This window comes from Oreochromis aureus, linkage group 8 (genome assembly GCF_013358895.1).
Source record: "Oreochromis aureus strain Israel breed Guangdong linkage group 8, ZZ_aureus, whole genome shotgun sequence".
Classification (NCBI taxonomy): domain Eukaryota; kingdom Metazoa; phylum Chordata; class Actinopteri; order Cichliformes; family Cichlidae; genus Oreochromis; species Oreochromis aureus.
Window position 1 is genome coordinate 21,848,226 of NC_052949.1, and position 14,354 is coordinate 21,862,579.

Sequence of the window (14,354 nt, forward strand, 5' to 3'; positions counted from 1 at the left end):
TGTACCATCATTTTGGCTCTGAGATTTTGTAAGTAATCAGTTGAAAATATTTATTATATTCTAACAGCTAAATGTATAGATCCATCAAAAAATCTCTCATTTGTAGCCATTCAGACATTAAAAACAATTATCCAAATGTGGTCCCAGGCAGTAGTCTGCCTCATCATACTACACACTGAGCACAAATCTTGCTTTGTTAGTGGTGCTGATAATGATGGTGTTTAATTCTGACTGCAGGAATCAGAGGCTGGAGCTTGTTTGTAACTATTCCCGAGCTGCTGCTGCACTGTACTCTGTACAGGGGAAAAAAAAACGCCTCACAGGACCCTTGTACAGCGTCTTCAATGAAGTGAACACAAAGTACAAAGTGGGTACAGTCGAGAGTGGAACAAGTTGCCTCCTTCTATTAGTATAAACCTTGTTCCAAATGATTAAGCACTTGCAAAATGTGTTTGTTTCTCCGGAACAGTCTGCCGGAGAAGATCGATACTCAATAAATATAATATATTTTGAAAATAGCTGCAGGGCAAAACAAAATGCAGATGGCATTTGATTATTTGGAGAGATCCAGGTGGTCGTAATGAACACGTCTGTTATATTTGTTGTGACAGAACGTTCTTCAGTTTAGAGCGTTTCTCGCTAAATGAGCTTCTTTGATATCACTTCAACCACCATCCAGCCGAGGATGACAGTTGCTTTCCAAGCAAGCAGCTGCCTCGGGGTACACTGTCTGACCTTTAGATTTTCTGAGTGTGATTGCTTCACAGATTCTCCACAGGATAAAAAGGAATGATGGTGGTCTTTCAAGTCTCTTTAACATAGTACCCGAGTCTTCGGTGTCTCTGTGGTCTTCTGTAGCAGGGGGATGGTTCAGTATCATGCAGGAAACCAAAGCAGGCACCGTCTTCTAATCACGAATAGAGTTTTCTTTGCATGAAAGAAATAATCAATTAAGAACTGCCTTTATAAGACCCCCGAGGCCCCTGACAGGGACAGCCTTGTTAATCACGGCAAACCCAGATCATCAATGAACAAGTGTCACGCATTTTTTTAACCACGTTGTGTATCACGACAGCATTTCTGTTGACTAGAACAGTGAGTATTAGTCTTCATGTATTTCTGAGCCTTGTCATCTTTATGCAAAGCTTGCAGGCTCTGGGGGATTCTGCAGTATTTTTAAATTCGGCCTTTTTTCTAGCAGCCTTTTTCCTTTTTGTGTTTTTTTTTGCGTGGTGGAAATATTGATAAATTAAGTTTTTGATCCTTTTACAACATTTATTTTCTGTGTTCTGAATCACTTTTTTATGTTCAGACTATCCAGTCAGTTTGATGGCAAACACACTAACTGGATAGCGGACATATGCTATCACCAGCCTGCTAAATTAGTGCGTTAGCGCCGTCACCTCGAGTGTGGGAGGATATTAAAGCGCGATTTCTGCTCAGGAACAGCCTCGCAGAGGTGCTAGAGTGATTGTCCAAGATAGACTCTTTGTCTTTATAAGATGACAAAGACTAAGTTTACTTCCTAATGTCCTAATTTGTTCCTTATTCATTATATTTCTACATGCCTAAATGTAATGAGTTCCTACCATGTGATTGGCTGATTGGGTATTTATTTATAAGGAGCTGAACAGGCATACCTAATAAAGTGGCTGGTGAGCGTATACCCCTTTGTATAGTATATTAACTCAGATTACGTGCTTTACATATAAACATTTTTGTCTTTTTTAATCACTGTTTAAATAATTTATGTTATATTAATTATCTGGAATTGCTATTTCTTTCATCACTGTGGTCATAGTTTGATTGCAACACTTTAATTTTAAACTGCAGAGTTTTTAATAATCTGCCTTCAAAAGGGCAGAAGGGCAGATCCTCTGCTAACTTTAACAGATCACATCATCTGCCCATCTTACTTATCCAACCTATATGTATTTAGGCTTTGCACCAAACTTCCTTCTCTGCATCAGAGTCACATCTGGACACTCAAAATGAAATGAGGTCTTTGTAGTTTTCTGCTTGTCATTCCTCCCTTCTGAGAAATCTGTCCCTTCCTCCCAGCTTGCTTCCTCCTCCACAACCCTCCTTCAGATAATTATAGATCTCTGTTCTTTATAAATGAGGTCAAATCAGAGCACTCATTTAGTTTCCAAGAGTTGATGCGGAAAACTTCTTTTGATTATGTTGTTGTTGTTTGTAACAGATGGCTGTGTTTATGTGGTGGGTAAACAGCTGCATTTACACACACATATATATAAAAAAAAAGATGCTAATAGCCACAGCTACACACCAACAGAGATTAGCCTTGCGTAGACAGGTACCACATCTCTGTGTGAGAGATGGGAGGGCATAATAGTGCTGTGATGTGAATAAATGGCAAATAGCAGGCGGGCACAGAGAGCAGAGAAGGGCTGTGTGGGCTGCTACACCTACGGCACTAAGAGAACATTTATTTATATCTAGGGAGTCTGCTTATTGTAGCCAGTAGTCTGTGCTCAGGCAACACTGTCTCAGGCTGCAGATACATCCACACCTCAGCCTGATCAAAGTCTGCAGAGACAGTGACAGCGGGCTAAGAATATGTGTCCTATATCTATAACTGAACAGATTTGTTTCAAAGAGAAGGTACCCAGCAGCGCTTAAAAGCTTCTCTAAAACAAGAGATAGGAAAAAAACCTCAAAGAAGATTTAACAAATGGTGTAGGATGGCAGGTCGCTTAAAGTTGCTGCATGTGGATTTTTAAGCCTTTAAAAATAATGTTGCTAAACCTGGAGCCTGGCTGATGATTAAGACACTTTTGGAAGAGCGATTGTGCAGTTTTCTGCAAATGGCAGGTTATATTAGAGGGGAAAAAGTAATATTTTTGAAAAGTAATATTTATTTAAACTTCTTTGGTGAGGCTGTTTCTGTGAATATTTTGCCCTGTACCTCAAAACGCCCAGAAAACGTTGATCTTGCACATCTGCAGCTGTTTAATTTCCCCCTTTGCTGTGATGATGGGGGAGTGGACTCTCAGGCATGCCTGTGGACTTTGACATCACTTTTGGGTGTGGTTTCAAATGGGTGCAAAATTACACCTGTAAACTATGTTGTTTAGCAATGTTGGAAAAACTTCAAAGCTTATGCAGTAGAGCTTAGGTAATCCGGACTTTTATGGTTCACATACTCTAAACCTTGTATTTCACATTTCCCATAATGCAGCTTGTTAGCGTTTAATGATTTAGCGAATTAGTATCCATCCATCCACTTTTTTTTAACCTAGACTGGAGCCTGTGTTAGCTGTCATTAGGCGAGATTCAGGGCAGTCCGTTACGGGGTAACAAAGAGACGAATCAGTAATTCACACTCGCAGTCACACCTATAGTCATTTTAAAACTGCCAGTTAGCTTAACATGCATCCACACAGGCACAGTGACAACTTGATATCATCGCCATGACACAGTCAGTGTCATTTTCCCCACAGCATCAGCTCATAGCTGACAGGTTATAAGAAGGAGCTGACACTTAAAATGGTTTTAATGACATTACATATGTCGCTGTCATAAGTACAATAATTGTTTTGCTGATTTCATCTGATCACTCTACTCTCATGTGTTCTGTAAGACCCTTGAAATTGGGAAAAATATTTAATTTATTCCTAAATGATGATTCCTAAATATGCTAAATGACAACAACAGTCGCTTCAAGGTGCTTAATATTGTGAGGTAAAGACTGCACAAAAACCCCAACAATCAGACTGTGAGCAAGCACTTGGTGACAGTGGGAAGTAAAATCCCTTCTTACAGGAAGAAACCTCCAGTTTAAATGGGAGTTGTGGTTCAATTTTCCTGGGAAATGTTGCAACATAACCAAGTTGTAAATGTCAGAAGCATCTAGAAAAAAAGCAAATTGTTTGAATTAACAAGGTCTCCCCACACGACCTGCCCACTTAGTTTAAAACAGTTGTATCTTGGTGTGTATTTTTGTGCAAAAATCATGACAAATTCCTTCAGATCATTAATACTGGGTGTACAGAGAGAGGAACGCTGAGTGTCTATACCAGGGGTGGGCAACTCCAGGCCTTGAGGGCCGGTGTCCTGCAGGTTTTAGATCTCATCCTGGGTCAACACACCTGAATCAAATGATTAGTTCATTATCAGGCCTCTGGAGAACTTCAAGACATGTTGAGGAGGTCATTCAACAATTTGAATCTGCTGTGTTGGATCAAGCACACATCTAAAACCTGCAGGACAGCAGCATTTGAGGCCTGGAGTTGCCTACCCCTGGTCTACACCCATCTGTAAAACCCGGTGGAGGCGGTGTCACGGTTTGGGGCTGCATTTTAGCCAGTATTATTGGGGATCATGTTAAAATTGATGGAATTATTAATGCAGAAAAGTGCCTTCAGACCATGCAATGCAATCTGAAAGGTGTCTGGAAATCATTTTTCAGCATGACTAATACTACTACTGCCCATCACCCCTCCCAGGGTAAGAGTCGCCAAAGATAGATCTCCAGAGATTTCTGTCCTGAGCCATTCTTTCTAGTTGGCTTCAGGTATAGCTCATCTTTTTTACTTCTGCCTCGAGGTCTCATCTCCAGGTGTGTCTTGGGCAGCCTCTCTTTCGCCTTGAGGGTTCCACCTGAGAGCCTGCCTAGTGATGTTGGTTGGCGGATGGAGTAGAGCGTGCCCTACCCAGCACCATCTTTGACAATGACAGTACTCCCAAAAAACACTGCAGTAAAACCATACCTGGATAGAAAAACACACAGCGGAAGAGTATCAGTCATGGATTGACCTCCTTGAAGCCTGGACCTGAACATTATTGAAGCAGTGTGGGATCATCTTGACAGAGAACAGATCAGAAAGCAGCAAACATCCAAAAAGTCCTTCAAGAGGCCTGGAAAATTACTCCTGAAGACCTCCTGCTGGAGGCGGCTGCTGTCATTAAAGACTGCCACTGAAATGTGCCTGATGGGTTTATACTGGTTGTCAACATCAGCTGCTGTTTTGTAGTTATTACAGTGTCAAATACCAACACTGGCCAAAGGGACAATGGTTCAGGCTCTAATGACATCATTGTTATCTCTACAGGCCTGTTTCTACAGCTTATAACGAGTGAAAATGTTTTGGGCAGGTTTTTCAAAAACAAGCTCTTCATAAAGCAACTAGTTGTTAACAGCAGCTGTGACCAGTAGGTTCTGGATGTGAGTGAGTCTTCATTATTTGCCTCACTTACAAGTACAGAACAGGGCTGAAGGTGCTGCATATTTTCCTGAATACCTCCTAATAAAGCACTTCAGCAGCCATGGATAATTAAATGCACGCTGGCGAAAAGTCACATCTGCTGTGAAGTTGCTTCTCTCTCTGTCCAAAGAGTGTCCTAATTGCTTTATTTAGCTGTCAGAATTGTTGCTGCAGCTTAATTAGCTCCGCGTGGACAAGAACAGTGGTAGCTGTTGTTCCTCCCTCCTCTCTGTTTGCGCGTTCGTGGTTAATTGCTTGACTGGTGCTGTTTTTCACCGACCCTGCGCCCTGTCTGCTAATGACTGATTCATCTGATCAGCAGATAAGCGGCAGCAGACAGTCAGAGCACAACAGACTGGTGTAGGTGGGAATCAAAATGGTTGTTTGTGCAAATATGTGTCCGGCCTCATCTTACTGATCCAACAATCATCAAATGTTAACTTCAAATGTTTTTGGTGCTCTTTGAATTTTCTACATTTCCTTCACATGTAGAGAAAAAGTGTAGTGTTAATAGACTTTATACAGCATGCATTGTTTTCAGGATGTGTAGGCTGCTGCCTTTTTATGGCAGTATGTGCTTGTGCTAATAAATTCTCAGAGGTGGGGTGATTTCTTTTGTCTTTTTTTCCAGTTCTCACCAATCATGAGCTGGTTTAGTGTACTGAAAGGAGTGGCTCCACAGTGTAGTGGTTTACACACTCACCTAACAAATGATAGATTCCTCCCAGTGGTGGGAGACAATAGTCCCCTGGGGGTTGCGTAAGGAAGGGCATCATCTTAAAACAATCTGCCAAATCAAAAAGGCAGAGCCTATCTGCTGTGACAACCTCCTGTGACAACCTGAAAGTAGCCTTAGCATACTTATAGAATTAGTTATTTATTCCCACATGAATCTGAGGAGAAAGACAGTAATTAGGGAACTTATTGAAATCTATTTAGACAGACAGACAGACTCTATACAGGGAATTTGAGGAACCCCTAAATTAATCCACCTCTTACATTTCAATCTTCTGCCCCTCCTAAAGAAAAAGTTGGAGAAACCTTTGTGTTTACAGCCATAAACGTATGTACTTGTGATACTACCATATTAAGGATATCCACTCTAACATAGTCGTGAATGGTCATCTGTCCTGTGACAGACTGGCGATCTGCCCACCCCACCTCTTGCCCTAAATATATGAGCATGTAATTATCTATTAATGAAAAAAAGATAAGGAAAAGAATTTAAAAAATCCACTTTAAACGAGTGGGCGGTGCTATGCGAGCTGTTTCTCCCACTGTGTTCAGTATGTAATCTAAACTCAACTGCTGGTATAAGGTAGAAATGATCGGAATAACCACGTAAACATGGGAGGGGGGTTCCTGTTACTCCAGTTTTCTTTGATATTTTGTTTACTTTGTATACCTGATATTAAGATTATTGACTTTCCAACTCTTTTTGTTTTTTATTTGGGAGCTATGCACATCATATAACCTGATAATCAGTCAGTGAATGTTAGATCATCTATATTTAAGAAATATATTCCCAGAAAGTGTGTGTGTGTATGTGTGTGTGGGTGGCTGTCTTGTCTCCTGGCAGCAGTTCTAATCTTTTGAATGAATAGTTGTTTTCTGCTCTCAGCGTGTTTGTGTGTGTGTGTGTGTGTGTGTGTGTGTGTGTGTGTGTGTGTGTGTGTGTGTGTGTGTGTGTGTGTGTGTTTGCTGGTGAGTGGGGACTTGTTTTGTTTTGTCTCTTAGTCACTGCTATTGTTTGGTGAGCTGCCAGCACTCCATATGAAACAGCATGTACAGTTCACACTTATCCCCCTCTTTGATATTTCGTTTGTTCCCAGTCTGCTTAGCAAGACGAGCAAGAGAACCTCTACATGTTTTCGGTACCAGTGAAAAGTATCTGTAACGCTGCGTAGCAAAAATAGTCAAATTCTTACAAACTTGTAAAAAAACCCAAAACACAACCCCTCAAAGAAACACCTGAATGATTCAGGTGAGACTTCTGAGAATGTGATGCGGTTACATGAGAACAAAATTGACTTGGTTAGCATCAATCCACTCATTGTGTTTGGAGTGAAGAGAAGGCTGAATGTGACCCCAAGAACAGCATCCCTACTGTCATGGTGGTGGAAGCTTTGTGCTCCGAGGATGTTTTTCTGCCAAAGCTACACGATGACTGTATCGCTCAATTGGAAAGATGGACAAATCTTGGACAAGAATCTCCTTCACTCAGCCGGGGCCCGACAAACGCATCATGGACAGGTCTTCCACACTGATCCAAAGCATATGCCAAGACAACAAAGGAGTCCCTTGAGAAGAAGAAGCACATCATAGTCTCGAGGTGGAGTAGCATTAAGAATTTGGAGAAGATCAGCAAAGGGGAGATCTGAAAACTCAGCTCAAACCTAGCAATAGCTATAAGAAATATCTAAAAGCTGTGCTTGCTAAGGATGGTTACTCCACCAAGTAACAAATGTGATCAAATACTTACACCTCATTAAATGCACATTAATTCAGAAGTGTTACACAATGTTTCTTTCTATTATTGAGTGTGGACAACGTAGCTTTCACTATTAACCCTCTGAGGTATCGGTCATCATAGATCATAACCCTAGAGAAAGGCAAAACCTAACTTTTTTGAGGGAGAAAAAACATGTATAATTTTAGATTATTAGATTATTTTCTTTGTTCTGGGAGAATAATACCATTAAAAAAAAATCTAAATTCTGATTGGCTAGGATTAGGGTTAGGGTTATATATAATACAAAAAAAACATTCCATTGTTAGATACATTGTTTGTAAGTGGTTAAAATAATGAATTCATCCCCATTGGATTGTTGCAATGTGTCTCATTGTTTTTACAGCATAAACCAGATAAATGCTCCCACTCTCGATGTCAGCTGCATGTCCCACCTCTCCATCTGACAAGCCAGCACGGCTACTGTTTGAAACCCTTCAGCACCCCAGCAACCAACTGTAGGCTCCACAGGGGGATAGTTACTCATCACTCATGAGTGATGACGACTAACCCTACCAATGTTCAGCTGCTATAACATATCAGTCACTGTGACTGCTTACGTTTAAAATTTTATATTACAAGCATAACATTTCAAGTGTTTGACTTTTCTCAAAGTAAGACTTCGGGAAAATAACTTTTATCGATGTCATAGCTGTACATTGATATTTAAATGAAAACAGCAAGTGTTTAGTAGGAAATCACATTGGATTACAAAATAAAAAAAACATTGTGATTTCATACAGTTTAACTCAGTATTTCACTGTAATTGATGCCCATGGCCCTATTTTATCCCAGTGCGTTACACTTTGAGTTTCCTTGTTGAACTTAAGGTATCGGTCAGGGCCTAGGTGGATGAGATGACAGCTTCCTGCTTCAGTCGTAGGTGAAGTGTAGACGGAAGTGTAGGAAAGACCGAGAATCGGTTGCTGTATAGAGAGAGAGAAAGAGAGAGAGGAGAAATCCCTTGCTCACTCACTCCCACACCTTTTTCTCATGCTGTATTCTGGCTCTGGTACCCCACGCTGCAGCAGTAAGACTCCAGCAAGCAGTGAGTGACGCCACGATTTCTTCACCATCTATTTCCTCAGAGAAAGACTGCATCAAATTCAACTTCTTTTCTTTTTCAGTCAGGGGAAAGACTCTCCATCAGTCAAAACCTTTTCATCTTTTCTTCAGATCGAGACATGAAGATGGTAGCCTGTTGAGCCGAATATGTGCTGACTAGGACTGTGAACATTTTCTCAGTAGAGTTTGAAGTATATCATAACTTTTAATCTCTTCCAACACTGGCTGTCATCGCTCTCAGAGTCGTGATTGTGGAATTTGTGTCTTTAAAATGGATCGAGGTGGATCTGTGATGTAGATCCATCCTCTACCCATCTCTTTGCTTTTCGTAGAGGAACTCTTATGGAAAAACAGTTAACACCAACCAATTTGTTTTCCTCATATGCTGCCATGTTGGCCAGAATCTTCATTCCCAAGAAGCACCGGCAGCGCTTTGACGACACCGTCTCCCAGAACGTGATCAACCGACTCTGCCGCAGCAAGAGCATCAGCGAGCCGCATGGCAGAATCCGTCGCAGTCGGAGCGAGGATCACTCCGACCGCCACCGCGGGTCCAAACGGGCCAGCTCAGTGCCAAGGGATGGAGGAGAACCCGGAGGGAGGGGAGAAGCGGAGAGAGACAGGGGCTTAAGAAAGTCCGTCTCAGGGATACCCGTGCATCCCCCCATTGGACCCAATCAGAGGTAAGCGCACATATCAAACACAGCAGGTTTCACAAGTCCTTTTGCTCTGTTTTAAGTGTTGTTAACTGTTAATTCATAATTCAAGAGCCGAGAAGTCCTCTTAAGAAATTGTAGCAGAATCCAGGGACAGCTTTATCTCTTATCGTGTGCTAAAACTCCTCTTCCTCAGAGTTTTATAAAGCTACACTTCGAGCATCTCAAGTCTGTGCATGCACAAAGATGTTCACGCACAGCTGCGTATTTGTTTCATTAAACAAAACATCACATTGTAACCATCTTCCACCATCTTCTTGGTTGTTTCTTGGCAACCGTCCTACATGGGGTAGACCCCCCCCCCCGACCATTTGACACTTTTCCTCCACCCACTAACACACTTGATTACACTACTGTCCAGTTAATAACACCACAGTGGACGTGGTGCAGCACAGGACCGTGGCAGTAAATCTCCATAGCGAGCTAACTAATAAAATCCTGGGGTCTTTGAGTCTTCAGCAACACGAGGTTTTAAAAAACATGTGGCTCTTTATGTCAAGTGTGATCATACTGGCCGGGCACAAGGCAGCAGGAGGTGAGCTGGTTGTGTTAAAGGGGCATCATGTGTCAGTAAGAAGTCGCGCTGCATTGCTGGTGCCTTCCATGCACTGAATAAACCCGAAAGACTGTTGTGTAACACTGTTGTGTCTCCACAGTAACTGGAAATATGCATAGAGCAGCGAGAGAGAGCGAGAGACAGAGTTAGAGGTGGGAACAGAGAGATAGATATAGACATCAACAGAAAAAGACATGAACAGAAGTAAGGAGTAAACAGATGTAGAGATGGAGATCGATGGCAATGAGAATAGAATACAGGTAAACAAAGTAATATAAGGTGATGATATAGATGCAGTCTATATATCTATATCTAAATGCAATAATATAGACAGAAGGAAATAAATATAGATAAAACATATAGGAATGAGAGAATTCAAGAGACTGCATAACTCTGTAACAGCTGAAAATCTGCATAAATTAAAGTGAGCCTCTGAATCCAAGAGATTATTTAGGTTTCCTGACATCACCAGAACAATGTCCCCCAATTTTCCCCATTTCCATTTATCTGGCAATACTAAGGAGTTGTTAAAAAAAAACTCTCAAAAACAACCGATTTTGGATGTGGATCTAGATAGACTGTGAAAGTTAATTGCTTCTAAGTTGCGCCAAACTGTCCATAACTTTATTAATAATCCTGCCAGACAAACAAACCGACCACAAAAGCTGCTTGGCAGAGGTGAAGAAACAGTGATAGACAGATGGCTGAAGGTAGGGAGATGGAAATAGACCGAGAAACATGGTGACATTTAGGTAGAGAGATGGAGAAAGAGATCGATAGACAAGTGGGATACAGGTGGAGAGAGATGTCGACATAACATTTTGGGTAAATCCACCCCCGGATGTGTTGTTGTGCAAAATGTTCTACTGACTATTGATACACGAAATCAAGCACTATAGTGTGGTAGCTGTCTGTATAGTGTGTGTACAATGTGACGGTTGTTGATGTACCAGCAGACTGACTGATACCTTTTCAGAGTGCATTCAGCTGAGGTCATGTGAAATTATACATAAGTATATGAAGCTCTGCTGGTATAGCCCAGAGGGAATGAGGAGAGGCCTCAAGCAGCCTGATAGTCACAGACACTTAGTTTGTCAAGTGTGCTCAGAGCTGATGCTGTGAGCTCTTCTTTTTTTTCTATTCAGCCCTCAAACACACACACAAATCCACATTCAGCACCCAGTGTGCCTTTCTGCATTTAGCTTGGCTTACATAAGAGTGTATAACCACGGCTATCAAAGAGTAGGTTTGTCTCTTTTCTCTTGTTGTCTTTTTTGCCTTCCTCCTGTTTATATACCAAAGCAGTGTTGCCTTTAGTTATCTCCATGGCAACGCTCCACGGATAGACTGAACGAGCCTCATCTTTGATACACCGGGAGGTTTCCGACGCATATTCTTCCGACCAGGGTGAATGAGAGAGAGGAGCCCCGCGTTCAGCAAAATGTCAAAGCTGTTCTGAACATGTCCCGAATTTTTTTATTCAAGCCGGAAACAAAAAACAATGTCTGGCATTCAAGCAGGACTGATTTGTGTTATGTTAGAAAAATGTCAGCTTGGATCGAGGCAAACAGAGGGTCACGTCTGTGCTTGTTCAGACTCCCACTTACAGGAAGTGACAAAAGCAAAAACGAAGCGCAGGCAGGCTTGTAAACAACAGCGAGTGAGTGCTCACTCCAGGGACAGCTGGGCTTCCCATTCATTCATTCACAGCCATCAATGCTGTTAAATGACGTCACGAGCAACACTGAGAACTCGCGCGTCTGATTTTGCTTGACTGATCACTTTTACAAATTCCACACATTTTCCACTTCCAGCTTTTTCTTCCTTTGTTTGCGTTTTAGACTGTTCACATTTTGACTAAATGGGTGATGAGCGGATCAAAAAAGCCAAAAAAATAAATTACAGGTTTTGGTTACTGCTCAAATTGAAAGTTTTTAAGTCGGTTAAAGGTGCTGCTTTTGGAGGATGGATTGACGCAAACACAAGAAATTCGAAAATGCCATTCAGCAGAGAACATCGGCTGAAAGTGTTCAGAACAAAGGAAAAATGCTTTGCACATAAATCACATGAATGCGCTCTGCTTTATGTAGAGTTTGTGTCACCCTCTTTGAAATTTGAAGGCCAGTAGACAGCCACTAAGCTTTTCGTTGTTAGAAACATTTAGTCGCAAAGGTTTTTCAGAGAGCTCTAAATCCGAATGAATAAACTGCTCATCTCACTTCCTGCCTGCACCCCTTCCTCAGGATCGTCCGTGTCTACAGGGGGAAGAAGAACTTTGGCTTCACGCTGCGGGGTCACGCTCCCGTCTGCATCGACTCCGTCATCCCAGGTACTGCTTCTATAATAAAACCCAGTACAGTGCAGTCCTGACTGACGCCTCCTCTCTTTGTGTGGCGGCTTTTCACTCGTGCGCTGTTCTGTGTTGTGGGCGGTGAGGGGGGCAGATGTATTTTACGCGGGTGAGGCTGTTGTGGTGCCAGCCGCTCGGGGCTGAAGGTGATCAGGAGGCGTTTGTGTGTGTGTGAGACTGTGAGTGTTGCCGGAAGTGTACTTATCTGACTCACTAGTGAAATGTTAACAGGCTGTGCGGCAGCAGGTACACCTGTGGTCAGTCAGTGCCGCACAGATGTGCTTCATATTCTGTTTATTGCTCTTGATGTGCAGTTTAACTGGTCATAGGGTGGAGGAGTAAATCCTTTGTACATTAAGTCATACTGCAAATATATTAGTGTCATATACTTACAATGAAGGGCAGTCAAATGCTTCTGGGACTGAGGACAAGACAAAACAGCTTGCTCTGGTAATCATCTCTTCTAGAGCTTACTTACCAACAGGTTTCATCGTTAATATTTAAACCATGGAGAAAACGTCATCTTAAAGCTGTCAGCTTGTGGTTTTGTGGGCAGTTAAATGCCTGATAGCAATCTAACCAGCCTAGCTGTTGATCTCCTTGTCTAACTCTGGCCAAACAAGCAATTAGGCTGATTTCCCATTTGTTCTTTTTCTTATTGTCAACTATTTCTACAAGCCGCCATGGTTTAATATGTATTTCCTTTATAGACTTGCATCAACATATAGAGTGACTATAAGGCCATACTGAACGCCTCTCACAGGCATTTTTTGCTTGTTTTATTAAAGCTAGCTTTTAAATCTAATTTCCACTTAGAGCTTATGTGAAATATTCATAATTACTTTCTTAAGTTTCCCGCAGTAAAAGGTTATTTAATTCACAGTTATTGCTTTTTGAAACAAAACTAGCAGACAAGGGAGGCTGTGAAGCTACTGCTGAGGGAATTTGCCAGGTTCCTTGGTGAGGAAGGCGGTGTGCGTGTGCGTTGTGTGTGTGTTTGACGATGACGGCACTGCTCCCGCCCACCATCATCCCCCACCAACATGTGCTGAAACAGCCAGAGCGGACTGACTCAGTGGGCCGTTGTGGAGGTGGGTAGCATAGTTCTCATCGTGATCTGACCACAGATTCTTTGCCGATAGCCCGGAAGCCACAACCCCGTTTCCCCATTAAGACTATACTGCATCCAAACTTTGGGTTAAAAAAGAACAAGAAAAAAAACAAATGACATGACAGCTCCTCATCCGCAGTGTGCTGACAGATGAGGAGGCGATGGGTACAGTGCAGTCAGAACTTATTCCGCCAGGGATTGTTTTGACAGCACTGTTTCCTTACGTAATAAGATTTAGCACGGAGCTCATCTTGTTTGTTGATGGGCTTTGTTGGATCTCATACACAGATTGACAGCATCACATTAGTCACCATCTCTCCCCCCGTTGTGCCCGTCTGTTCTGTGCACCTTGTTAGCTGGAAGGATTGGTTTCAGTTTTTTTTCAGTCTCTGATTGATGTTTGATTTTCTGCCATCTTTGTCGACCTCTCAGATAGTCCTGCCGAGGAATGTGGACTGAAACCAGGCGACCGTATCCTCTTTCTCAACGGACTGGACATGAGGTTTGTCTTTAATGGAAATTATTGTCAGCAGCAGTAGTAGTTTGTAGTATTTTGCCTTTCCCTGCTGCCCGAGTTCTTGACCTTAGACAGTATATTTAGACATCAGCACTTGTTTTTCTCCAGGAGAAGCCATCTGCTGCCATTTATTCTGCCTCAGTATGAAAAACAGCTCTCACAGAGCCAGATAATCCATCACAAACACATAACCCTTCTGATTTTTTTCTGACGTAGATTCTCCTCGATATTTTCACAAGCACATGACGCTTCTATTTTTTCTCTGAACATTCTCCTTCATAGTTTCTGTGCTGAATTTTATG

At 42.0% G+C, this 14,354-nt stretch overlaps 1 protein-coding gene across 5 annotated transcripts in view; it reads left to right on the forward strand.

Annotated features, from left to right (window-relative positions):
* Window positions 1-14,354, forward strand: part of grid2ipb (glutamate receptor, ionotropic, delta 2 (Grid2) interacting protein, b) — a 41,888-nt gene that overhangs the window by 9,215 nt on the left and 18,319 nt on the right. For all 5 annotated transcript variants that reach the window (XM_039615965.1, XM_031748792.2, XM_039615966.1 and 2 more), the window contains 3 exons: window positions 9,204-9,485; window positions 12,318-12,403; window positions 13,968-14,037. In XM_039615965.1, the coding sequence (XP_039471899.1) occupies window positions 9,204-9,485; window positions 12,318-12,403; window positions 13,968-14,037 (438 nt within the window). The remainder of the gene's footprint in view (window positions 1-9,203; window positions 9,486-12,317; window positions 12,404-13,967; window positions 14,038-14,354) is intronic.